Here is a 26,053-nt window from a genome sequence, read left to right as displayed (position 1 = left end):
GGGACTGGGGAATGCCAATATACGATGACAGATCACATATTGATGAAATCCAGATGTTTGGAATCATAGTCTTGGGGCCTTGTTCATATTGACTGAAGGTAAAAAATGCCGTCTGTCAGCATGTTAACTCTTCCTGCCCCATATTCAACAGAGGCACCAATCATGGTTTTCTAGATAGAAAAGGAGAAGGAAGGGAATGAGTAAGAGGGAAGAATGGATGAGTAATTAGGTGGTTTGGATAGATGATGGATGGATGAAGTGAAGGGTAGAAGGGTTGTACTATGGATAGGATGAGTGGACGGAACACTTTTCATGTCTGATGTTGTTGACCTCTTAGCAGCATTTGACTCTTGGTGACAATTACCCCCCCCAACCCTGCCTCCTTGAAACTCTTCCTTTCTTGGCTTCAATGACATCACTCTTTCCTTGTAATCATCTGCCCCTTGACTGTTCCTTCTTAGTCCTTGGTGACTTAAACTTCCTTCATCTGTTAATCAAGGTTCTGCTCCAGATTCTTCTTACTCTATACTCTTTCCCTAGTTGATCTCACCTTCTCTTAACTTCACTCATTTACTCATTCAATAAATATTTCTTGAGTATTTACCATATGTCAGACCTTGTTCTAGTCACAAAGGATACAGTGGTAAACTTTAGTTCTTATATGTATGTAAGTGTCTCCCAAGTCTATAATCTGGCTCTGTCTCACATAGTCATACCTCAGCATTTTCACATAGATGTCTTAATAGTTCCTCAAACTAAACAGACCCCAAACTGAACTCATTTTCTTCCTTACTAACCCTGCAGCTTCTTCTCTTGTTTCATAAGTCAGTTAATGGTCTACCACCTAGTAGTCCCTCTAGTCAGAAATCTTAGAATCATCCTTAACTTTTCTTTTTTCTTTTCTTTTCTGGTGCTGGGGATTAAGACCAGGGGAGCTCTATCACTAAGCTGCATGCATCTCCAGCCTTTTTTATTTTTCATTTTAAGACACGGTCTCACTAAGTTGCTAAGGTTGGCCTCAAACTTGCAATCCTCCTACTTCAGCCTCTTGAATCTCTGGCACTAAAGCTGTGTATCACCGTGCCCAGCCATCCTTAACCACTTTCTGTCCTTTAACCCCCAATATCCAATCCACCTGCTTCTGCAATTCCCCACCATCATTTCTCACCTGAGTGAATGAAATACCCTACTGTGTTTGCTTTTGCCTCTTAGACAATCAGCTACTTTGCAATTAGAATAATCCTTTTAAAATACAAGTCTGACCAGTTGAATAGAGGAAGGGCAACAAGGGGAAGGAACAGGAAAGGGGGAAAAGGAGGCACTGGGGACTGAAAGGGAGCAAATTAAATCCTATACATGTATGATTGCGTCATAATGAACCCAGCTATTTTGTATAACTATAATGCATTAATAAAAGTATTTAAAAAATAAAAATAAAATGTAAGTCTGATATATTAATCCCCTGTTAAAACTCTCACAAAGGCTTCTGGTTATACATTAAAAAATAGTAATAACCAAAATCATTAATGTAAATAAAAAGTCCTCCAGAGGTCTGGGGATGTAACTCAGTGATAGAGTACTTGTCTAGCATGTGCAAGGCCCTGGGTTCAATCCCCAACACCACAAAAAAAGAAAAAAAAAATCTTCAAGTTGTGGCCTCACTATCATCATATGTCACTCACTCTGCTCCAGCCAAACTCCTTACTTGGAATCTCCCTCCTCTATACCTTCAAACATGCTGATTTCTATCTAGAACATTACTTTTCCTAGTGTAGTGCATGACTGGTTCCAACTCATCCTTCAGGCCTTTGCTTAAATATAACTTCCCTCACCTCTCAGACCAGATGATATGCTCTCATTAGCTCCATGCATTTTCCTTTTCTTAAGACCACTTTCGGGACAATCATTTACTGTCTCTATCCATAGTTAGGTCCCAAATTCTCTGAAGACAGTTACTGTAGTTATCTTGTTTTTTATTATTATCTGATATCTGTACTAGAGCAGGCCCATAGTGGGTATGAGCAGACACCTATAGAAAAGTACTGAATCATGAGCTAGGTGAATGGGTCCATAGGTAGGAAGGTAGTTGGGTATTGCTCAGGTTTGGATCAGACAGACGTAGATTTAAATCTCTGCAGTTCCCTTTGTTACTGTCATTGCATTATTCTGAGCCCCATTTCCTTATTAGTGAGATAATAATTCCTACTTCACAGGACTGCCATGAGATTTAAATGAGATAAAGTATGTGCAGTACCAAACTATAGCTTAATATATAATGATACTTAGTAGTATTATTTTTATTTAACAAAAAACATATAAATAGATGGGTGAATGTACAGATGGATACATGGACACACAAACCAATAAACAGATTCATGGGTATGAGTGCATACGAGAAGGAATTCCACAGAGGCCAGGGAGCCAGGACCAGAGAATATATTGAATGGTAGATATATCTACCATATATCTATATATAGATATATCTATAGCCTGAGTATAACCAGGAAGAAGGCTGGATACAGGACACAGCCAGGTGTCAGGATGGGACAGATGCAGGCATAAACCACAAATCTGTTCTAGTGAAACTCTGATGAATTCTGCTTGAATTTCTGTTTTGACTTGTCACTAAAAAATGAAAGTCCTTCTACTAGAGGTGGGGAGGGGAAGGGCAGGACCTACACATGTATACACACAAAGATGCACATATACCTACCTATATGCATACTCTTAAAAGTCCTAGCCTCCATTGCCATCTAACATTAGGATCACCTTCACCCTCATTTTAATGGTCCCCATCCCTAGTCAGACACCAGGCAGTCAAGTCATGCCCTTTGTGGCCTGCAGAGAAGAGATAGTAGAGATGGAAATTACTGCTTAGACAAGCAGAGACATAAGAATAGAACCACCAGGCAACAGAAGTGGGACAAAAGCAAAAGGCCAAGCCAGAGAGGCAATCACATGGTGGGGAGCTGCAAGGCCGGATGTGGGTTATTGATCTAGGAGGAGAAGGCTTTTCTTTGAATGAGACCTTCACCCTCCAGGTGTCCAGTACTCACTGAAGAAGATGGCAGGGAAGGAGCAGCATGTGTGGGGCCCACTTACCTGTTCCCAATGGTCAGCAATTCCCAACAGAGGGGGGCAGCAGAGGGCTAATCTAGACCCCCACATACCTGAGGCCTTGTTGCAAAACTTGGACAGATGGATAGACTGGAGCCTGGCCCAGGCTGCTAGAGGGCTGCCCTGGCTTGTCTTCTTCTCTCTACTCAGTCAGTCCCCCTTCACCTTTTACAGACAGCCGATTCCTGTTGGAGCCTTATTGGGACCTGGTGGGATAGGAAGTCTAGCAGCTCCCCAAGCCTCCCCTGGAGGTCACTCTGACTAGGGAGCCATCAACCAGGACCTGACTGTCCTGACACCCTGGCCAGGCTCCCTCCCTGCTCTCTGAGACAGTGCCCTGTGTAAGGCTGAGGACAGGGTCAGACTCCTCCCGCCCTCCTCTTGCTTTGGAGATACCTAGGCAGGCAGGCAGGGAAGTGGAGGTGGCAGGCCCTACAGCGGCAGGGGTGGTGGGAGGGAGGCGCGGTAATGAATGTGGACGGGAGGCGGAATGAGCGATCCATCTTTGCATGGGAGGGGAGGGGGCTGCGGGCGTTCCCCCCACACACTCACACACTCAATCAGGCGCTGTCAGACCTCCGGCCGCCTGGCATTTTGGTGAAGAATCTCTCAGCTAAAAATTGTTGTCAGTCCCATTTCCTCGTTATCAGTGCAAGGGCTGAGGCAGCGCCCGGGGATTAGCAGGAGCGGCGAGCGCCCGCGCCCGCCATCCACCGCCGATAACACTGGGCCTCCCGCCTCACCTCCCCCATTCATCATCTTTAGCACTGACAGCCCGACCCAGTCCCTGTCCCCATCCCCTCCGCGGCTCCCTACTATGCGGCTCAGCCTGGCTCCTGACCTCTCCAGGGAACTAGGCCTCCTGGAGAGAGACAAGATTCAACCTAGGCTTATGTGAACTAGACCCACCTGTGGCAAAAGGCCTTGCCCAACAGTTGGGGGAATTGTCAAGGGCAGCACCAGGAATGTTCAAGGAGAGGATGCTTGCTGACAGTCTGCCTCCTGTAGGCTCTGGCGGCTACCTGTGATGCTGACAACAGAGTTGGAGAAGGGATTTCTGTACAGGATGGGTAGCTGGACTAAGGATTTCTGGGGGTATCTTTGGCCTGAGATGGACTTCCAGATTCTGGGAACTGTGGAAAGGAAGAACCAGAGGATGCCTCCACCCAAGCCTATGAAGAGTAGAGGGTTGAGGGCTTCATTCCCACCCCAGCAAGACCACAGCCCCCTCCTCTTGGCCATCCCCAGCGGTTTTATGGCCCATTTTATGGCCACTGTAATGGCCCAGGTCAAAAGCTTCAGGGAGCTGTATTCTGGGAATTATGCAAACGAGGAGCAGGCCCAGGGCCAGAGTATGGATTTTGTCATTAAACCTGGGCAGGCCATGTCGTTAATGCAGTAAAATCCACGTCATGACCACAGGTCTCAATATAAAATTATAGGGAACACAGCGGGGGAGGGGAAGCAGGGGGCCGTGGCCATGCTGACACCTGCCACTCTAACCCCTGAGAAAATGGAGGTGGGATGGAGGGCACAGACTATAGGATTCTTCCGCTGATCCCTGTCAGTATTATTCCTGAAGCTGGAAGCCAAGAAGGCCCATTGTCCCCACAGGAAAACTGAGGCCAAGCTCAGAAAAGCAGACTGTCTAGTGATAGCAAAGCAAATGAAATGAGAACAGGTATTTGGGAATGCTGATGCCTGGCCTCCAAATATGGGAAGAGGAATCTGAGCCCCAGGAAGCCCTAAGAGTCAAACTTGGTATCTAGGAAAAAAGGGCCTGAACCCCTGAAGTTTCCACCTCAGCTCAGACCATATATCCTGGATCCTCCTTTTACCATCCTTCTCTCTCACCATTTCTCCTTTTAAACCTCAGACCCTGCTGCAATGAGCTATTCCAACAACCTGGTCAACTTTCCCTTACTTATCCTTCATGCCACCCCTTAAGCATCACCTTTGCCTTCATTCCTACCAACCCTCCCTCTGGCCACCTGCCCTTCCACAGCATCCCTCATCGTTCCTGCTTTCCCACTAATAGGTGATCTCCTAGAGGCTAAGAATGTGTTTTACTTATCTCTGAACTCCAGTCTCCCCAATGCCTGACATAAAATGGTTATTTTATAAACATTTGCTGAATTAATACATAAATGAAGCCATGGAATCAAAAGCCAAGTTCAGCAGTCCCTGTCCAGTTCTAAGCCTCAATTTCCCCATCTGTAGAATAAAGATAATAGCTGAGAGAATTCCTAGGGCTTCACTCATCTCTGAGAGTCTCTGACTGAATGAAACAAGGAACAGAACTGAGACTAGAATCCTCATTTCCCACCTCTCAACGGGGCCACACCTACTTCCTTTACTCAGAGCTGCACTCCAGCTGTCCCCTGAACACTTGAGGCCCAGCCACCAAAGCACAGGACAGTAGGATCTGTTCCCCTCCTCAGAGACCTAGCCATGCAGGCTGGGCCACACCTATACCACCCTGACATACATAAAGCCTCCACAGCTAACATCCTAGCTCTGCAAACATTATCTGACTTCTAGGACACTCTGATGGTTATTCCTTCCCTTCCTCTTCCTTTCTTTTGCTTCATCACTGAACATCTAGTTTATGCACAGCCTGCTATAAATTGTCTGTAAGTATACAAATGGATATGAAATGGTTCCTGTCTACAAGGAAATTACAACTTACTAATTTATTCATTCATTTGCTCCCATTCCCTGCCTGGTATACTTCTAAGCTGCAACTTAAATTTCATTTCTTTAGTTAAGCCTTCTCTCTGTTTCCACTCCCCAAAACACACTCAGAATGAATTGCTCCTTCCTTTGAGCCCTGGGCCTCCAGAGAAGTTTTAATCCTGCTCAGAGTGCGTCAAAGGGAGGTAGGTTCTTGCACTCAGTCTGAAATTATACTCAAGTATAAGATTGCTAGATTTAGCAAATAAAAATATAGGAAAGAAATCTAGAGGTAAATTTGATTTTAGAAAAACAAGAAATGGTTTTTAGTATAAATATGTCCCATGCAATATTTGGGACATCCTCATACTACAAAATCATTTGTTGCTTATATAAAGTCAAATTTCACTGGGCATCCTGTATTTAACCTGCCAACCCTACCCAGGTGACCATCTTGGTCATCACTGGCATGGTTTTTATCTTCCCAAACTGATTTTGAACCTCTCCAGGTACCAATAGGAAGAAGCAGCAAGGAGGAAGAACTGGGGTCAAGCTAAAGAAATCCTTTTAAAACTGGGCAAGGTGATATGTGCCTGTAATCCCAGCTACTTGAGAGGCTAAGGCAAGCAAATCACAAATTCCAGGCCAACCTGGGCAAATTATCAAGACCCTGTCTCAAAATAAAGGGCTGGGGAGGTAGCTCAGTGGTAGAGTACTTGCCTGGCATGTACAAGGCTCTGAGTGTCTTCCCCAATGTTAAAAGGAAAAAAAAAAAAAAAAAAAAGTCCTTCCTACAGCTATCCATGGATAGCTAGAGATGTTTCTAGCTCCTCAATCCTCATGCTTGTAAGCAGAGGCTGAGAAAACACTGGATGGGTTTAGACATCCCAAGAGGGGTAAACTAAGCAAACAGAGGGCTCTTTCCTAGCTTAGTTTATTCTGGATATCGTTAGTAACCAAGCAGGAATAGAGTTCAGGCTCCCAGGTGGCTCCCAATATACTCATTGGGGATATACACAACTTAAAGGATATTTTGGAGACGAAAACTCAGAATCAGTGAGACCTACAGAGGCCAATGAAGTTGTCCAAGGAAGAAATAGTGAGACCTGAATGGGAAGACTATAGATTCCAGGAATATTAAAGTAGACTGGTCAGGACTTGGTAGTTAAGTGTGCAAGAGGTGGAAAGGCAAGAGAAGGAGTGGATGGTGAGGCTATTACTGGCTTGGGTGAGTAGATTAATAAAGGTATCATTTACAGTGATGGGCTCTGCTAAAGGAGGAGTAAGTTTGCAAGGAATGAAGAAGTTGAAGAACTCAATTTGAATTGTTGAGTTTCAGATATTTCTGGAACATTCAGGCATTGATGTTCATTATATATTTGGATATAGGGGTCTGGAGGGATCTGGGGTAGAAATACAGAATCTGCAGTCAATAGGACATGGGTAGGAATTATAGCTATAGAATAAACTATAGCATTCAGCACGCAGAATGAGGAGAGCAGAAGTTAAGGACAGAATCTTGAGGAAAAGTAAAAAAAATGAGAGAATGCTGCTCTGGAAATCACCTAGACTCTGTTGGTCTTTCCCACTTGACTGCAAGGTCCTCAAGGGCAGGGACTAGATCTGATTCCATTCTAGGATGACACTGTTCTGCACATGTCTATTTTGGAGTGAGTATGAGGGAATAGTTGTTGAATGACTGCAGAAACCATTCTCCTTTCTCCCTCTTGTCTTTCTTCTCCAGATCTGATAACTGTGAAATCAATGAGGAAAGGAGAAAGTCAGGGAACATCTAGATAGATATTCTGGGTGATGGTATGATTAAACATGTGTGAAATGGAGTGATCAAGTTTGATTGCACAGAGCATTGTGTCCCAATAGACTTCCAAGAGGGGCAGCTAGCTGAGGAGGCACCATTTATGGCCACAGCATCTGGAGCTCAAAAATGAGTGATGTTTGTGGGCTCTCAGACCCTCCGACTCACCACTCTTCTAGATCAAGAAGCCCTAGTAGGAGCTGGGGTTGTGGCTCGGTGGTACAGCGCTTGTCTAGCACGTGTGAGGCACTGGGTTCGATTCTTAGCACCACATATAAGCAAATAAATAAGCAAAGGTCCATCAATAACTAATACAAAATATTTTAAAAAGAAGAAGAAGCCCTAGGGGGTGGTAGCCAATATGGCTAAGTTTTCCTATAGGGACTGGAACAGCTAATGCGTGTCTATCCTTCGCCTGCCAGGTAAGAAGAAAGCAGCAGCATTGTTTGACAGCCAGGCCCCGATCTGCCCCATCTGCCAGGTCCTGCTGAGGCCCAGCGAGTTACAAGAACATATGGAACAAGAACTGGAGCAGCTGGCCCAGCTGCCCACCAGGTAAGTCCCCTGTGGGGAGCCTGCACACTGGAGGATTTCACTGAAGCTCCAGCCACCAGGTTTCAGGAGTAGCCACCTGGCCACACCCCAGCCTCTATGGAGAAGCCAGGATCCTGCTGTCATTCTCCACCACTCAGCTTTCAATCCTCAGATCCTCCAGCTGAATGGTACTGGAGAGTGACCCCTTGGGCCCCAGCCTCAAAGATAAGAAGAGGAGTTGGAAAGGAGTGAGTCACTGCCCTAGGCCTAGTACTGCCATAGTTACTGCCCCAGGCTTACTATTGCCATGTAAGGCTTCAGGGCAGAATAAAGAAGCTGGTATGAGACCTGGAAGCCCCATCAGAAGTTCAGCCTGGTTCTGCCTTCCAGGAGAGTGAGCAGTACCATCTCCATCAATCTCAAGGACTGGGAGGTAACAATCTTGAGAATGTGCTCAGGTATGTTCCCACCCCATAGACAGGAGGCTGAACCTCCTCAAGGACGCTGAGGAGGAGCTGGACCCTGAGGGGACCAGAGGAGAGGTACAAAAACTTATCTCAAATCTTAACAATATAAAGCAGCTATTCCATTATGCTTGTGTAATCTGTGGGGTCAGGAATTCAGACAGGGCACAGAGGGGATAGCGTCTGCTCCAGAGGTCTAGGGAAAGATTCAGTGGCTGGGAGCTGGGATCATCTGGAGGTTGATGCTGGCTATCAGCTGGGACCTCAAATGGGGCTGGGACCAAAGCACCTGCACATGACTTTCCCATGTGGCCTGGCCTTTCTCAGCTTAATAACCTTGGGATAGGTAGATTTTTAGGACTCCAAAAGCAAATGTCCCAGCCAATGAGATGGAAGCTAAATCACCTTTTATAACCTAGCCTCAGAAGTCATTTAATGTCACTTCCACTGTACTCTATTGATGAAGGCAGTATTAGCCCACCCAGATGCAAGGAAAAAGGAAAAGTGCCCCTTTTGATGGGAGGAGTGGCAAGGTCATATCGTAGAAGAGAACAGGGGGTTCTCCCTATCCCACTGCTTTTTGTTTAGTTCAAGTCATCAAACCTGAATGATCTGCTTTCCTTCTACTCTCCCACCTAACCTCCCATGCAGGGTGCAAAAGATCCAAAATGGTCCCTGTCCTGGGAAGCTCAGAATATGAGAATACAGAGTCAGGCACTACAAACCCCAAGGCAAAGAAGTTGCTATATGGGAAAAGCTGGAGCTGTGGGGGTATCATGGAGGCACCGAACCCAGCACAAAGTAAAGGAGGCTTCTTGAAGGAGGAGGCTGTGTGTGTGTATGTGTGTGTGTGTGTGTGTGTGTGTGTGTAGGTACAAGGGATTGAATCCAGAGGTGTTCTACCACTGAAGTACATCCCCAGCCCTTTTTATATTGAGACAAGCTCCCACTAAGTTACCCTTGCTGGCCTCAAACTTGTAATCCTCTTGCCTGAGTCTCCCTAGTAGCTAGGATTACAAGCATGTGCCACTGTGCCCAGCTCTGAGGAAAGAACACTGAAGGAAGAAGTAGTAGTTGTCAATTTCTATGTTACAAATTATCCCCAAATCTAGTGGCTTAAAACATTTATAATCTCAGTTTCTGTAGGTCATCAATTCTAGTGCAGCTTAGCTGAGTGGTTGTGGGTAGTTGTGGCTACTGGTTTCATGAGGCGTCTCATGAGGCTACAGTCTCAAGATGTTAATCAAGGCTGTGGTCATCTGAAAATCTGACTGGGATGGTAGGATCTGTTTCTAACATGGCGGACTCACATGGTTGTTGGCAGGACACCTCAGTTCCTTGACATGTAGGTCTCTCTGAGGGATGCTTGAGTTTCCCTCTGACATGGCAGTTGAATTCCCACAAACATGTGATCCAAGGGAAGCCACAATGCCTTTCATAGTCTAGGAATTCACACATTATCGCTTCCCCTATATGCTATTCTATTCAATAGAAGCAGGTCACCAAGCCCAGTCCCTCAAGGGAGGAAAATTAAGCTCTATAAGCTCTGCTTCTTGAAAGGAGGAGTATCAAAAGAGTTTGTGGGCATACTTTAAAACCCCCAAAGAAGACTACTACTAATAATAATAATCCTTATTGAACATTCACTATGTGCCAACTACTTTACATTGCCTTAATTTATTTAATCTTCACAGCAACACTTTGGGGTAAGTGGTACAGTTGTATATTACTTAATGATGGGGATGTGTTCTAAGAAATGTCATTTTTGTCATGCAAACATCATAAAATGCACTTACAGGACTGAGATGGCTACAATATCACAAGGTGATATAATATGTGATCACTGCCACACATGCAGTGGGTCATTGACCAAAACATCATTATGTGGTACATAACTCTAATTATTACCCATTTTACAGATGAGGAAACAGAAAGGTTAAGTGACTTCACAGTTAATAAGTGGTAAAGATAGAATTCCAACTCAAGAAATCTGACTCCGGTGCCTGTGCTTTTAATGCCACCTCCCCCAAACACTTACACAACCAAGACTGACCTGCCAGGGGTAGAAAGTGAAAGAAACATCCTGCTGCTGAGTGCCATACCTCGCTGTCCAGGAAGAGTTCTGTGTAATTTGCTCTCAATGAAGGATGTCTCAGGAAACTGAAAACAGAGGCAGAGATGGAGGGACCTGCAGAGTCTGGTAAAGGCAGTGTACCCAAGGGTCTGGAGAATGGGAACTCTCTTTCTGCCTCCTCATTGGGATCCCCCCACCACACACACACACCTGTACTGCCCAGGCCATCCCTTAATGCCCAAAGCCTTCCTAGTTCGACTTCCATCCAGGACCTTGCACAATCCCTCATCCCCCACGTCTTCCCAGGAGCATCCCCTTTCTGCACACCCTAAACCCCTGTACCTTTCCCCACCCCGCATCTGCTTCCTGCCCCTCTGGCTGTGTCTTGCTGATGTCCCCAGCATCAGTCCCCTCACGTCCGGGTCCTGCCCAGCACCCCCTTCGCCCACGCCGCCCTGTGCCCCCGGCACGCCCCCCCTCCCCACCAGCGGGTGTCTGACAGCCGGACAGCGGGATCTGCACAGCAAGTGAAATTCCCGTCGGATCGATAAAGCCGAAGCGCTGGCGGCGACGGGTCGATGGTTTTATCTGTCTCGGCCCCGCCGCGCCCGGCGTGCTGACAGTCGGACCGGCCGGCAAAGGCGTTCAAGGGCAGCCGCGCCCGCCGCCCCCTCCCCTCTCCTCGCCCGCGCTCCCCTCCCTGCGGCCGCTGCGCCCACTGGACTGCAGGCTGGACCGGCCCGCCGCCGCCCTCGTGATTTATCTGGATTTTTAATTGGAAAAAATTTGCGAATTAATTGATTTCAGGAACTTGCCAATTAACATTGTAATTGGGTGCGTGATAAATTCCCAAGGAGCGTGTCAGCTCCCTCCGGGCTGACGGGCCACGTGCGTGCACTGGGCGGGGCGGGTGGCGCGGAGGGAGCCCCAGCCTTGGCTGTCCTTGCCCCGCCCCTGCCAGCTCTCCAGAGGACAGAAGGAGAGCAAAAGAGGCTGCGAAAAGATGAGACACCAAGGCCTCTGACACATGTGCCCACCTTTCTTCTCCCAACATCGACATCTGGACAGAGAGGGACCTTAGAGTGGCCATTTCACAGATGGAGAAACTGAGTCCCATAAGAGGGCAGAGCCCAACCGCGGGCATACGCCATCTACAGCCTGTGACCAAGGCCTCCTCCCCAGCTCTCCAATTCTCTCTTGTTTTTCCCCTTGTTCCCTCTCCCAGCTGCTCCTCTCTCTTCTTACCCCTGATAGCCCTTGCCTTCTGCTTTCCAACTGACCCTTTCCCTGTCTCACCCTGCCTTGTCTTCTTTGGCTCTGGGAACTTTCCTTAGGCTGGCCCACTCCTGAATCTTTGGATGCTGCTGCCAGGGTGCCCTGCATCAACCTGGGTGAGTGCCTCTCTCCCACGTGGCTCTGCTTGAGTGGCTCTCCAGGTGGGGCTGTTCTGCCATCAGTTCTGTCAACCCAACAGCACAAAGCAGGCCTCTTTGGCAACCAGATGCTATTTTGGTCACACCCAGGGGCCCACAGGAAAATCAGGGAACTTACCCTTCACAAACACAGGCACAACACATAGGTGTGCGCATAAATCTCATTCCCACATACATAAATGTGCTCACACAACCTTGAAAGAACCACCTTCCCAAAGATGCCCATTCCCACGGGTACATGGCCAGCCAGAACCTCCCAGAAAAAGTAGTCAGAACTTCCTTTGGCACAGCACATAGACTTTTCAAAACATTTTTACATCTGAGATCAGAGACAATGCTCACACACCCTCCTCACCCGTCTTTCCTCAGTCCTGCACAAGGGCTCCTTTAGACCCCAGGATTTAGCAGATAGAACAAGGACAACGTTCGGTTGAGGACAGATTCCATGCTGGAAGGAGTCCTAAACGTAGTAGCAGTAATGAGAATATTTGTGAGCCAGGAGGAAGCTCTCTCAAAGCAAGATGGGCTGCAGAAGAAATGCTCTGGAAGCCAGTGGCATGTATGGACTGGGGGCAGAAGCAGGGAGGCAAATGAGGAGGTTGGGCCAGGTGCAGAGGATGCTTGATGAGCCTGCCCTAGGACAATGGCAGTAGCGGTGGGGATGCAGGAGAAGGGATGGTGAGGCACCTGGAGGACGAAGAAGTCAGAAGACTTAACTGGAGTACTTAATTGGAGAAAACTTTCTGACCTGGATGATTGAGAGGGTGGTGGTAGCAGAGAAACAAGTGACTGAAGAGAGGAGGAAGCAACAGGCAGGGTTCTGGGCAAGCTGAGCTTAAGACACCTCTGGGGTGGTGATAGGGTAGGAACTGCATGTGTACAGAGACAAGCGGGAACATAGATGGGAGCTGAAGATGGACGAACAGGTCCCAGACCTCTCTGTGGCCCTCAGGCAGGAGTTTCCACCCAGAGGAAAGAAACAGCCTTAGTCATGACAAGATTGCACAAAGCTGAAGGTGCAGGTTGGCTTCTTGGGGCCTGAGCTCAGAGATCTTCTCTCGGAGGCTTCTAGAGTCACTATGAGAGCTGGCCTCTGGGCTGGAGAACTACCTCTTTGGGCAGAGCTCTAAGAGAACTGAAATAAGCCAATGGAGGCTGGGTGACTCTGGAGGAGAGGCGGGCTATAGAGGTGGCAGTGCCCTCACCCCCACTTAAGCCTTATTTAAGGCCGGCCTCGGTGTTTGGTTGGGTAATGAACTAGATAAACAATTCCCCAAATAGATTAAAACGAAGTGTAACTTACAAAGGCGGCTGGTGATGATGGTTTATTCCCGGGCAGTGCACCATTTCTTTATTTCCAAGGATAATTCAGTGTAAATCACCTTAATTAAAAGTGTCAGCCCAGCCCATGAATATTGTACTTAGGAACGCATTTCCTGGGTCCCAGTTATAATTTAAAACCCATGGATCACTAGGCAGCGAGTGGCTGAGCAAGGGAGGAAATCGTTGAGGGTGGGCTGTGGAAACAGGGAGGGACAGAAGGCAGAGCTGATGGACTGGGCGGGAGCTGGGCTGCCAACAGCTCCCAGAGCACAGACCTCTCTTTCCAAGACAGGCCCCTCACCAGACTCCTCAGTCTCTGGGAGACCAAACAAACTTGGAGGTGATGGGGTTGATGGAGGAAAGGTAGGGAGGGGCCCTTGCTCAGGGCAAGGGAAAGAATAGGAGCTGGTATGAGCTCCATGCAAGGAAAGGAAAGAGCATTGCTAGGAAAAGATCCAGAACATGAACTTGACCAAGTAAGAGGCTGGACATCCTGACCCTGAATGGCCCAAATCTATTTATCAGCAAAGTGAAGCCCAGGGTCAGTAAGACCATCCCCAAAGCGACACAGCAAGCAGAGGAGAAAAAAACTCAGAGTTCTGCAAATAAGCCTGAGCCCTGCATATCCTTAGAAAGATGATGTGGGCAATTAAAAATGAGCACTCTGGGGGCTGGGGTCGTGGTTCAGCAGTAGAGCGCCCACCTAGCACACAAGAGGCACTACGTTCAGTCCTCAGCACCACATAAAAATAAATGAATAAATAAAATAAAGGTATTGAGTCCAACTACAACTAAATATATATATAAAAATAAGCACTCTGGGCCAGGGTTGTAGCTCAGTGGTAGAGCACTTGCCTAGCATGTGTGAGACATTGGGTTTGATTCTCAGCACCGCATATAAGTGAACAAATTTAAAAATAATAATATAGGTCCATCAACAACTAAATATATATAAATTAACACTTTGTGTGAGCATGGAGGCTGTAGTCCCAGCTACTTGGAAGGCTGAGGCAGCAGGATCTCAGGAGCCCAGGAACTCAGGGCCAGCCTCGGCAATGTAACAAGACTCCTCCTTTCCTGTCTCAAAAAATAAATAAAATAAAAACCAACACTTCAGATTTGGTCAGATACAAATTCAAATCCCAAACCCTCCACAGACTGTGAACACAAAGTTGTCACATAACTCATTAGTCAACTTTGTAAAGTTTTTGTGAAGATTCAGTGAGATAAGACATTCAAAGCCTGTGTCTTAGGCAGGCACAGTGTTGCACACCTGAAATCCAGCAACTCAGGAGACTGAAGTAGGAAGACCACAAGTTTGAGGCCAGTCTGAGTAACTTAGTGAGGCCTTGTCTCAAAAAAGGAGTGATGTAGCTCTGGGGTAAAGCACTCCTGGGTTCAATCCCCAGTGTCTGTGGAGGTGCAGGGAAGCCTGTAACTATGATATATAGTGGGTGTACAATAATTGTTCATTCTTTCCTTTTCTGTTCTTACTTGATCCAACTAGATACTACTTATATCCCAGTTGGGGATAGGGCCTAGTAAACACACTGTATACATTAGATGCCTCACTATGTAGGCAGAAAGGTGATATTAGTACTTGCTTACTGAGTGAATTGAAGAGTATAGTAATGATAAAAGTCATGAACTCACCAACAAGTTGCTCCTTGAGAGTAGCTCAGTTTCCCCTCTGTATCTCCAATGCCTAGATCAAGGCCTAAAATGGACGGGAATGAAAGGTAATTGAATGGGACCTTTTCTGTCTGTCCTTCTTAGTCTACGATGCCCCCTCTGTGTGATCTGACTGGTAGATAGCTCTTTCTTACACTCAGACCTTGGTTTTACCCTATTGCTGAGCCAAGGGCCTCTGCACTGTGGTATATGTGTGTTTGTATGTATGCCCATATGTGTGTACCTCTGGAGATGACTGTGCATCTTGGTTTGTGTCAGTGCCTGTGGATGTCTTACCTGTGCATGTTTATGTGGACCTGTGTGCATGAGCAGATTTTCCTCGCATTGAATTTGTCTTTATGGCCACATCTCTGGAATTATGACCCTGCAGCCCTGTGTTGTATGCACTCTCTAGGTGTAACTGCATATGTATATGTGCCTATTGGCAGCATTATAGTCTGTGGATATGTGTGTCCCAACCTCAGCACTATTGACATTTTGGGTCAGATAAGTCTGTATCGTGAGGAGCTGTCCATGATACTGTAGGATGTTTAGCTTCTTCTACCCACTAGATGCCAGTAGTAATCCCCCTCTCCCCGCCCAAGTTTCAACAATCAAAACTATCTCCAGGGACTGGGGGTTTAATTCAATAGTAGAGCATTTGCCTGGCATATGTAAGACCCTAGATTTTATGCCCAGCACTGCAATACACACACATACACACACACACACACACAGAGAAATACTCCCTGTACTGGCAAACAGCCCTCCCCATCATTGAGGTCACTACTTTATCCAAATCTGCTTGTGTTTTACTTGCACATTGGGTGTGTCTAAGTCTGACCCTGTGGATGTCTAAGCACATCTGTTGGTGTTTCCTATGTTTTTTTGTTTTATTTTGTTTTTTGTTTTTTGGGGTTCTTTAAGCCATCCTGGGGTATTGGGGATTGAACCCAGGGCCTTGTGCATACTAGCCAAGCTCTTGTTGGTATTCCCTAGGTAAACAGACTTAGTATATTCATATACATCTCACATATTCTGCATTGGATGTGTGTATATCTTTTGTGCCTTCTGGATGTTTCCATGGATGTGCTCCACATGTATGTGTGTCTATGTGGAGACCCTATAAAAATGGGCTGCATCTGCCTTCGTACATGTATTGGCCAGCACCTCTGTATACATGTATTTGTGTGTGTGTGTGTGCACTCAAGCAAATGTGTGAGCACAGATGTGGTGAGCGTAGCGGGGGCAGCAGGCAGGGAGGGACAGGAACAGGGATATTAATGTTTCTGAAGTGGATCTGATTTGATACGTCTTGTTCCATTGTCAGCATCTGTTTAGCGGGGATTTGTAATACTTTGTGGCTCTGGATCACTCATGCTTAGCGCGGGATGTGGCCTTGCATACCAATTTTGTTATTAAACACAGTCCTCGCCTCTCCCACAGCCCATCCATCACCTCCCGCCCCGGCCCCCGCCTGCTCTGAGCTGCCCACCATATTTCAGGGCCCAGCTCCCGCCCGCCTGCCGCGCCCGATGCCGGAGGGCCTGGGGCTGACAAATTGAATCAGGGGGAGATCATTCCTGGCCTAACACAGTTTGCAGCGTGTTGGAGGGAGAATTGACAAGAGCCATGTCAGCTTCATCACCCCAATCCCATAGGAGATAAGAACAGGCTGGGGACAGGGCGTGGGGAAAGAAAGGAAGCCTCCTAGGCAGGCAGAATTTTTAGGGCTAATCCCAGGAGTCAGGTATAAGTTCCTTTCCTCAGATCCACTGAGGAGTCTCCCATGCCTTGTATGTGTAACTCTCTACCAGTGATCAGCATGGCCTTTGGCCCCGGATAAAGGCTGATAAGGTAGGCCAGGCCACTGTGTAGAATAGGTTGGGTGGTACTTGGCTAAGCTGGCTGGGTAAGGCTGGCTATACCATCTCTCTTAGGTTCTTCTTGGTACTTTAGCTTTACATACCCTGGGCAGCAGGTATAACGATCAACCCTGTTTTCTTCTTTCTTGGCAGCAAGAATTCCCTTCTGAAGGATGCCATGGCTCCAGGCACCCCCAAGGTAGGTGGTCAATTATGTTTTCCTCCTGTCCATCCTGACCTAATTCTACCCAGATCTGGTTCTTCCTGAGAGAAAGGAGCTCCTCCTGGATACCCAATGTCTCCTGGGTTTGAACATCAACCTAAGGCCTAGAGCTACTGTGTGTGTGGGGTGGGGATGGGGGTGTCTTTGTGTGAGTGAGGATATGCTCATCTGACTTCCTCCTAGGAGGAAGGAGAGGGATCAGAGTTAAGAGTGGCTTGGGGATATGGGCAACCCAAACACTAAGGCTGGGAGACTAAAAGGAGGAAGATGAGCTGTAGCAGGTGAAGAAAAATATAGAAACTGAGTTAAAGACAGTGCAAGGCCTTAGAAGCCAGACCATTGGGTGTATGTGCAATGCAATAAGGAACCAGAGAGGATGTTGGTGATCGAAGGAGACAGTCTGCCCCTCTAAACACACATTATGGAAGAGAACCTTGAAAGCATCAGATGGAGAAAGGAAACATGAAGGGCGAGTATCTGTCTCAAAGGAGGGGCCAGAGAAACTTAGTATAATAACATAATTTATGCTGAGAACTCCCTACAGAAGAAGATGGTACTTCTTCTCCAAAGATGATGATTTGGAAGGGATGAGGACCTCGAGAGGAACACTAAGCCCTTACCGATAAGTATCCCCTGCTCCACCCCCGGCATATGGTTGCCCTTCTTATAAGTTTTCAAAATAACCCCCTCTTAGTGCATATTATAGGGAGTGAGGCGTGGGTGTTGAAGCTCAGGGAATCTCAGGAATCCTGCACTTCCAGTCAAGGTGAGGTCCAGAAGGCTGGGAAGGAGACAGAGGAGGGACAGTTAGTGTGTTAGGAGGACCACAGGATAACATAGTATCCCGAGATCTTAAGGAAAAAAATGTTTTGGAATGTATGGGTGCTCAGCAATGCAAAAGGGAAAGGCTGGTGAGGGACCCACTGTATTTGGAAGACTTAAAGTCATTGGTGACCTCTGAGAGGGTCGTTTTGGGAAAAAGAGCCAAAGTGATAGGTTTCACTTCTGCAGGGTTGGCCTCACTATTCTGCAGGCCTTTACAAAGGATAAAGGTGAACTTGGCACCTTCATTTTAGAAGTCTCTCAGCTGCAGTCAGCTGGAAGAGGAGAAGCAGAGAACTGAGCCCAGCTTTGGACTGGTGCAAGCCCTGGCCAAGGAGGCAAAGGCCTGCCAGCCCCAAAGAGAAAGGTGGGAAAGCCAGGCAACTGCAACTCACAGAGGTAGGGAGCCACACTGGCCAAGCTCAGCCCAGCCTGCAGCATTGAATGGTGTGGTTAAGGAAGGTCATGACAAAACTTGCACATTGGCCGATACACCAGTGACATCTGACATCTGAGCATGGCTGGCAGGTTTGGGAACTTGGACACCAGAAAGGCCAAATATTCTAAGGCCAAATCCTGAAAATCTGCATCCATTCCTACCTCCCACATATGCAGACCCATACACAAAGCCTGGTCAGAATACACACACAGGAAGTCTTAAACTTGGGCACATTCCCACAACCACATACACAGGAAGAGTGGCCACCAGATGAGACAAGAGACACTTGCTCACCCACTTCCAGATATACGCTTAATCCTCACAGCTGAACAGTTCCTGACCTATCCTTGGCCTTGACCTCAGCTTTAGGGAAGCAGGTCATGGGGGAAAGAGGTAGGAGGCAGAAGGTTGAAGCAAGAGACTAAGAAGATAGGGAGAAGGCGGGAGGGAGGAGGAGGAGAGGGCGAGGAGGCCTTAGACAAGATTGATGGCCTCGTTGCCATTAAGAAAAAAATTAGCCGGTGGCGGCTATCATATTAAAGGGTGAAGAAGCCGTGAATTATTTTCTTAAAGATCTTATCGCTTACAATGATAATTTTACCTTCCAAAAGGCCACTTTTAATGAGGCGAAGAGCCAGGCAAAAAGTCATGATTTAATGCCGAGATTTTTTTTTCAAAACACATTTTACTGCTTTTTGGTCCATGTTTAAAAAGCACCAGTGACCTTTTTTTATTCTGCTTGCCCCAGGTGTAATGCTGAGGCCTCTCAGGGCTTCTAACCCAGAGAAAAAGAGAGAGGAAGGAAGGGAGGGAGAGAGAGAAAGTGCACACAAGCATGAGTTTTTCATGGTGGGGGACCCACATTGTTCACCCTCCTCAGCGTTGGGACCAGAGGAGAAGGACATTGCCTGACATCACCTTCTTTCTGATCTGGGGCTGAGTTGCCCACAGGCCTCTTTTTGGGCTTGGGTGGGTGAAAAAGGAGCTGCCAGTTGCAGGGAATCCCACTCCAGGCTCTCTGCAGCCTCCTCTCTGAGCCGTGGGCGAGTCAGGGATCCCTGCCAGATCAGCAGCTGCCCCTTCCCTTCCCAGAGCCCTTGCCTGAGGATGTGCAACATGGCCACGGCATGTGGGTCACATCCTAAGGCTCAGTTGGAGATGAAGGATAAATGGTTGCTCCATCTTTCCCAAATTGCTTTCTTTGGGCTGTCACTGGCGATTTGGCATGGCTTTCTAGGCTGGGGAGGACTCCTAGGGAATTGTATGCTTCCTTCTCAGAGCTGTGCAGGCTGGAGAAGGTGGGGGGAGGAAGTATGGATTGCTTTTAGGCCTCTGGGCCCCCAGTTTGCAGCTGAACAAGGCCTTGGCAAGAGCTGGCTCTCAGGCTGAATGTGCCATGTGGTATTTAGAATTGTGGTGCTCGCAAACAATTTAAAGTAGACAGTTTATTAATCTAAACTGCAGGCGTATGTAGAAGAGGCCGTGCAGGATTGACATGGGGGGATTAGTTTTGCTGGGGTTTTTGCTGGGGTCATCGCCACAGCACAGGGATAAATGGACCCAGCGTACATCCCTAGCTGCACGCAGGAAACTCATACATACTATTTAATTTACTGTCTCCACAGAGGGCTGCCATCAGCCTGTATTAGGGGCAGGCAGGGTGGTAGATATGTGGTTTTACCCCCAACCTTTCATGGGGGTTTCAGAGTGTCTGCTCTCTAAGGGAGAATAAAGCAGGTTCTGCCCACTGTTCAGCCCACAGAGAGTGGACTGAGAGTGTCAGCTCCCTGAGGCAAAGATTAACTGCAGCAGGGATGGAGGTTTGGATGCTCTGGGGTCGGGGGGAGTCTATACCTAGACCTAAAATCAACCATTCTCTCCCATAACCATACTCCTGCGCCTGCCCATATGTCTTCAGAATCTCAAAGGTGGTCTTCTGTCCCTCTGCCCTACTTCTTCCTGCTTCACTCCCAAAAGCTCTACAGGACTGGTAACTCCAGGGGACTGACTACAGGTCCCATTTGGTCTGAGGCCACTTGTCCTTTTTCTTCTTCCAGTCCCTCCTGTTGTCTGCTTCCATCAAGAGGGAAGGAGAATCTCCAACAGCATCACCACATTCATCTGCCACTGATGATCTGCACCACTCAGACAGATACCAGGTGAGGAGGGAGTAGCAGGTGGCCATGAGAGATAAGCTCATCTAGATGAGAGCTTCAAGACCAGGCTTGTTGCTAGCTTTTCCCCTCCTAGGGAGGTCAGAGAAGAGGACTGAACTGTGTCTGGTTCCCTCTTGTGTCTAAGTAAACTCAGAAGGCCTAGGTGCCACTGATGGATGTATCTTAAAGATGGATGGTTCTTAAGGAAAGATGCCAAGGTCCCCTGGGGTCTGCTGGGCTCAGAGTACCTCTCAAGTGTCCTATCCACCAGGAAGTATCCTAGGGAGTTTTGCTTTATAAGAAAGCCAGAGACATAGGCTAGAATCACTGAAGATTTTAGTCTTCGAAAGAAAGATGTGTAGGCAGGCATGGAGGCACACACCTATAATCCAAACAACTCCGGAGGCTGAGGAAGGAGGATCACAAATTTAAGACCAGCCGCACTAACTTAGTGAGGCCCTAAGTAATTTAGCAAGATGCTGTCTCAAAATAAAAAGTAATAATAAAAATAAAAAGGGCTGGGGATTTGGGTTCAGTGGTTCAATCCCTGCTGGGGGAGTGGGGGTGGGGAACACACGCAGGATCTCTTCAGCAAATCAACAGTCAATCCTGCCAAAACTTGGTATCAGGCCGGTATAGAGAAACAGGTAGATATTGACTGTGGGCAAACAGGAAGGGAGTCATCACACAGTCCTAAAAGATCAGAGCAAAAAACGAAGGAAGCCTAAGGATAACAGCTTAGTTATAGATGGCACTTCTTTGTGTAGGAAGGCGAAAGAACTTCCCTCAGAAGTTTTTACCTAAGAGGTAGAGCCCTGCCTTTGGGCACCCTTGTCAGAAAGAAGAAAACAAGGCCTGCTCCAGGAAATTTATCTAAATGGCAGGAGAGCATCTGAGGGATCCCCAATATGAACTGGGAAACACAGCCCTGCTCTGGTGGAGAGCAAAACAGTAGGGAGTGATAAGCTGCAGTGGAGAGCCAGGGTCCCTGCTGGCTCACACCAAACCTTGGTGGGAACTAGAGAAACATGTCCTCTCAGGCACTCTGTCCTCCCAGCTGACACAGCCTGGAATCAGGGTGCAGAGCTTGGAGAGTGGAGTGCCAAGTGTGGGCTTGACACCAGCCTCCACTGGCACCTCCTCCAATAAATGCCTTTGTGTAGAGCTTGAACTGAGTAGCCCAAAGTGCCAGTGCTGGAGAGGAAGCCCCACCCTCATGAATCCTGATTTGAGAGCAGCAGCCCAGTCAGCCCCCAAGGAGATGTTGCCCTGATCCAGAAAACCCTGATGTGAGGTAGAGAAATGACCTCTTGGGCATCCTTGTCTGAGAGGAAGACGAGGCTCTGTCCTGGAGAGTTTCACTGCAAAGGCTAAGCAAAGCCCTGCTTTTAGAGGCCCTACTTCTCTCATAGCATCAGTCTCACCATCTGCTGAACTAGGAAAAGAATAGCCATCAGGCAAAAATCACCTCAATTCCTTGACACACACACCCTGTTCTACCCCCAAAATGTTGGTGTTTCTTTTATTCTCGACAGAATACCAGAAAAGTTTCTTGCCTAAAAAAATACATATATGACCACACACATTCATATACAGCATTGTACATGCAACTAACTCAGGAAGTGAGGAAACCTCTAGAGCCTATCTAGATGCTTCTCAGGTTAAAACCCAAGACCCTGTCTATACTCTAAGTTTACCTCTTAAAGGACAAATCAAATTAAGTGACTTCCTATAAGATAAAGTTCAAGATCCTCTGCATAACAAGACCTTCCGTGATTTAAATTCAACCTGTATTTCCAGCTTCCATTTCTGCTACTCCCCTCCATGAGTTCCATGGCCTATGTTCATTGACTCAATGCTACCCACCCGCCCTGTGCCTTTCCTTTTTTGCCTCCTTATCTTTACACAGCTGCTTCTTCTAACAGTGCTATTTTACCCCACCATATCAAATTTCTAATTATCCTTCAACATCCTGCCCAAATACCATCTCCAAAAGACTTGGTGGTCTTTTCTCATGACCCCTGTATCCTTGTTATTGCCCCTGTCACCCTATATTGTGATCAACTGTTTAGGTATGTTTCAGTCATCTATTGACACCTCACTATCCCAAAACCCATTGGCCACTTATTATTTCTTATGTTCTGTGGGTTTACTGGGCATTTCCTCACTTATGCAGCTCATTCAGCTAAGGACTGGCTGGGCTAGAAGGTCCAAAATGGTCCCATGACATGTCTGGGAAATTGGAGTGCCCTGGTCCTCTTCCGGGTAGCCTCTTGGCTTCTTAGCAGTCTCCTGGAAATGTCCCACCAAGAGGGTAAAGGCCAAAGTTGCAAGTCCAAAGCTAGATCTGGAACTCACACAACATGATTTCCACCAGTTTCTATTAGGCAAGTCACAAAGCTAGCCCTTAATCAAGGGATGAGGAAATCCAGCTCTCAAGAGGAAAAGCTACAAAGGACTGTGGCCACTTTTAATCTATCATGAATCTGACTCTTCACTCCACTTGGAGTTCCTCCAAGGCAAAGACCTTGTCTTATCCTTCCTTTACTCAAAGGTTTATCTAGTACCACTCATATTCAGCCCAGTGTCCTTGCCTTCAAGGGGTTAGACTTGCAAATAGATAATTATGGCCCAGTGCTATGACATGGGTATAAATAAATTTTTAAAATAGCACAGTGAAAGGAAGGAAAAACAGCAAATTTCACTTGATGAACAAGGAAGAAAGGGTATTCAGTACTATGCAGGGTATGCAGTACTATGTAGGAAAGACAGAGAAGTACAACACAGAATGATATGTCCAAGGACCTGTAAGTCGTTCTTTTATTTATTTATTTATTTATTTTTAGAAAGTACAATGCTAACTGAATACTAACTACTCCCTGGATGTGCTGTTGGAAAGGGGAACTGGTAGGAAATGAAGGAGAAAGTAACCCAGGAACTAGCTAGGCATCCCCTACTCTTTATACAATGCCTGGCAAGTAGTAGTTACAGTTTTGCTAGATTTTAAAAATTGTTAAAGTGAGCCAGGTATGGTGGTGCATGCCTGTAATCCCAGTGACTCCAGAGGCTGAGCCAGGAGGCATGCAGGTTCAAGGCCAGCCTCAGCAATGTAGCAAGATCCTGTCTCAAAATTCAAAATAAAAAAGGATGGAGGATGTAGTTCAGCATCCCTAGATCCCCAGTACCAAAAATAAAGTTTTAAAAAATTGTTGAACTAGTCCTTAAAAGCAGGGGGTACTGGTTTCCAATTTGGATTCCCATTTACTTAGCTCCTGCTAGGTGCCTAACCCTCTTAACTATTACCCCCCTTAACCCTCCTGGCAACCACATAAACTAGGACTCATTGCCCCCAATTTATTATTAAGGAAACAGGTGTAGAGAATGGAAGTGCCTTTTCTGAGAACATACAAATTATGACAAACATAATTTATTTATGGTAGGGCATGCCTACAATCCCAGCTACTTGGGAGGATAAGGCAAGAGGGCTTTAAGTTCAAGGTCAGTAGCATGACCCTGTCTCAAAATAAAAAACAAAATAATAACATAAATAATAAGAACTGGGGATGTAGCTTAGTGGTAGATCGCCTCTGGTTTAAATCCCCAGCAACACACACACACACACACACACACACACACAAAAGGGCAGGGGGTGGAGAAGGAGGAGGAGTATGGGAGAAGGAGGAGGAGTATGGGAGAAGGAGGAGTTCACCAGTTCACTTCATGCCCAAAAAGCCAAAGAAAAAAGAAAAAAAGATAGACTGGAGTCCCCAAATCCCCTTCAGGGCACACCCCCAGTGATGGAGGATCTCCCACTAGGCCTCAATTTCTAAAGATTCTACCACCTCCCAATAACACCAAGACTAACACCTGGGCCTCTGGGGGGGCATTCCAGATCCAAACTATAGAAGTTTCCCAACCCTGTACTGGGCTTAAGGCTTCCCTCACAAGGTCCTTCTCCTTTACTGGTATTTCCTTCATGCTAGACCTTATGCTGGGTGACTGAATAGAGATGCCTCACCAAACAGTAAAAATACATGTGATCAGAGGGAAGCCAGGGAACTATTGAAAACTCAGAGGAGGCAACAAACTCAAGACTCTAGGAGATGGGGAGGAAGAATGACTTGGAAGGAAAAATGAAGGCTTGCTAGTCCTTAACAAGTTAAAGAAGGGAACTGGGGGGCATGGGGCATGGAGTATCTATCCCTGAGTGCAGAGCATGGATGCTCAAAAAGCTACAGTGTCTGGAGGGTAAAAGGAGGGAGTAGGTATGGAAGAAATGTCTAGAGATAGGGTAGAGCAGGGCAGGCCTGTGTCACTGTGTAGATCTTCTAAGTGGAAATCTACTGAAGGATTTAAAGAAGGGGAAATAGGGTTAATTTTGAACAAAAGAGAGATCATACTGAGTGAATTGTGTGGAGGAGGGGTTGCAAGAAGACAAACTGGAGACTAAAAGATGAGCTGAGTGACAGGTGCAAATTGAGAAAGCTAATAAGATTATGTACTAGAGCAGTGACAACCAAAGTAGGTACAGCCATTAAAGAAACTCTCAGGGATGTCTTGCCTATGCCAAGCACCATGCTGGGCTCTGGGTTCACCCAAATGACTCATACATGGCCTCAACCTGGAGTCGTCAGCTCACTGATAAAAACTTGTACTAACTATAATGAGGATACAGAGATGGAAGGGAGGGAGGGAAAGCTTTTTCGATTAGGCCTGGAAGGATGAGTAGGAGATAACACAGGAGGTGGAGATGAGAAAATTCAAGAAATCTTTAAAGGGAGATTCTCAGGATGGATTCTACAGGAATTATTGAGGGGTGAAGAAGGTGGGGGCAAGAGCGACTCTCAAATTAACTGTGGGCACACCTGAGTGATGGTAGCATTCCCTTATGAACTGAGAACCCAGGAAGCAAGTGCCTGTTTGGGGGATGCTGAGCTCAGTGTTGGCAATGAGGTCCTCTTGAGGAGCTTCAGGGGATGTCCAGCAACAGTGAAATATGGGGAATCTTCTACTAGCAGGAACGGGATGCACTGGGCTAAGTAGGAAAATGTTGGGAGCTTGCGATGGGATGGCCAGCGGACGATCAATTCCAACGCCTCCTCCGCAGCAACGCGCCTCTTTAGAGCAGATGCCCTAGGGAGGCCGTGCGGGAGGAGCAAGTCGGGGCCGGGCTCTGGGGAGGAAGGAACCCCCGCACTGGGAGGGGCCGTGGGACGGGGGCAAGGACCTTGCAGGTACTAAAGCTGGGGCTGGCAGGCTCTAGGGGCAGTGGGAGGGACCCCGCGGGCGGCCCCAGCTAGTGGCTACCAGAGTTCTGAGCGGCTATTTCCTGGTCCCAGTCCGGCCGCCCCCCCATTGTGAACTTTCACCCCCAGCGCGCGACGGCGGAGGGTCACGTGATCATGGCCAACATGGCCGCCGCCGCTGCTGGGAGCTGAGGTGC

At 47.2% G+C, this 26,053-nt stretch overlaps 1 protein-coding gene across 1 annotated transcript in view; it reads left to right on the top strand.

The window, feature by feature from the left end:
* The window catches only part of Rnf220 (ring finger protein 220), a 207,492-nt gene that overhangs the window by 162,719 nt on the left and 18,720 nt on the right, over positions 1–26,053 (top strand). The window contains exons 2-4 of the mRNA XM_015485102.2: positions 8,029–8,161; positions 17,124–17,169; positions 20,512–20,627. Coding sequence (XP_015340588.2) covers positions 8,029–8,161; positions 17,124–17,169; positions 20,512–20,627 — 295 coding nt within the window. The remainder of the gene's footprint in view (positions 1–8,028; positions 8,162–17,123; positions 17,170–20,511; positions 20,628–26,053) is intronic.

The sequence above is a fragment of the Marmota marmota genome, unplaced genomic scaffold (genome assembly GCF_001458135.2).
Source record: "Marmota marmota marmota unplaced genomic scaffold, marMar, whole genome shotgun sequence".
NCBI lineage: Eukaryota > Metazoa > Chordata > Mammalia > Rodentia > Sciuridae > Marmota > Marmota marmota.
This window is presented reverse-complemented; position numbering and strand designations above follow the sequence as displayed.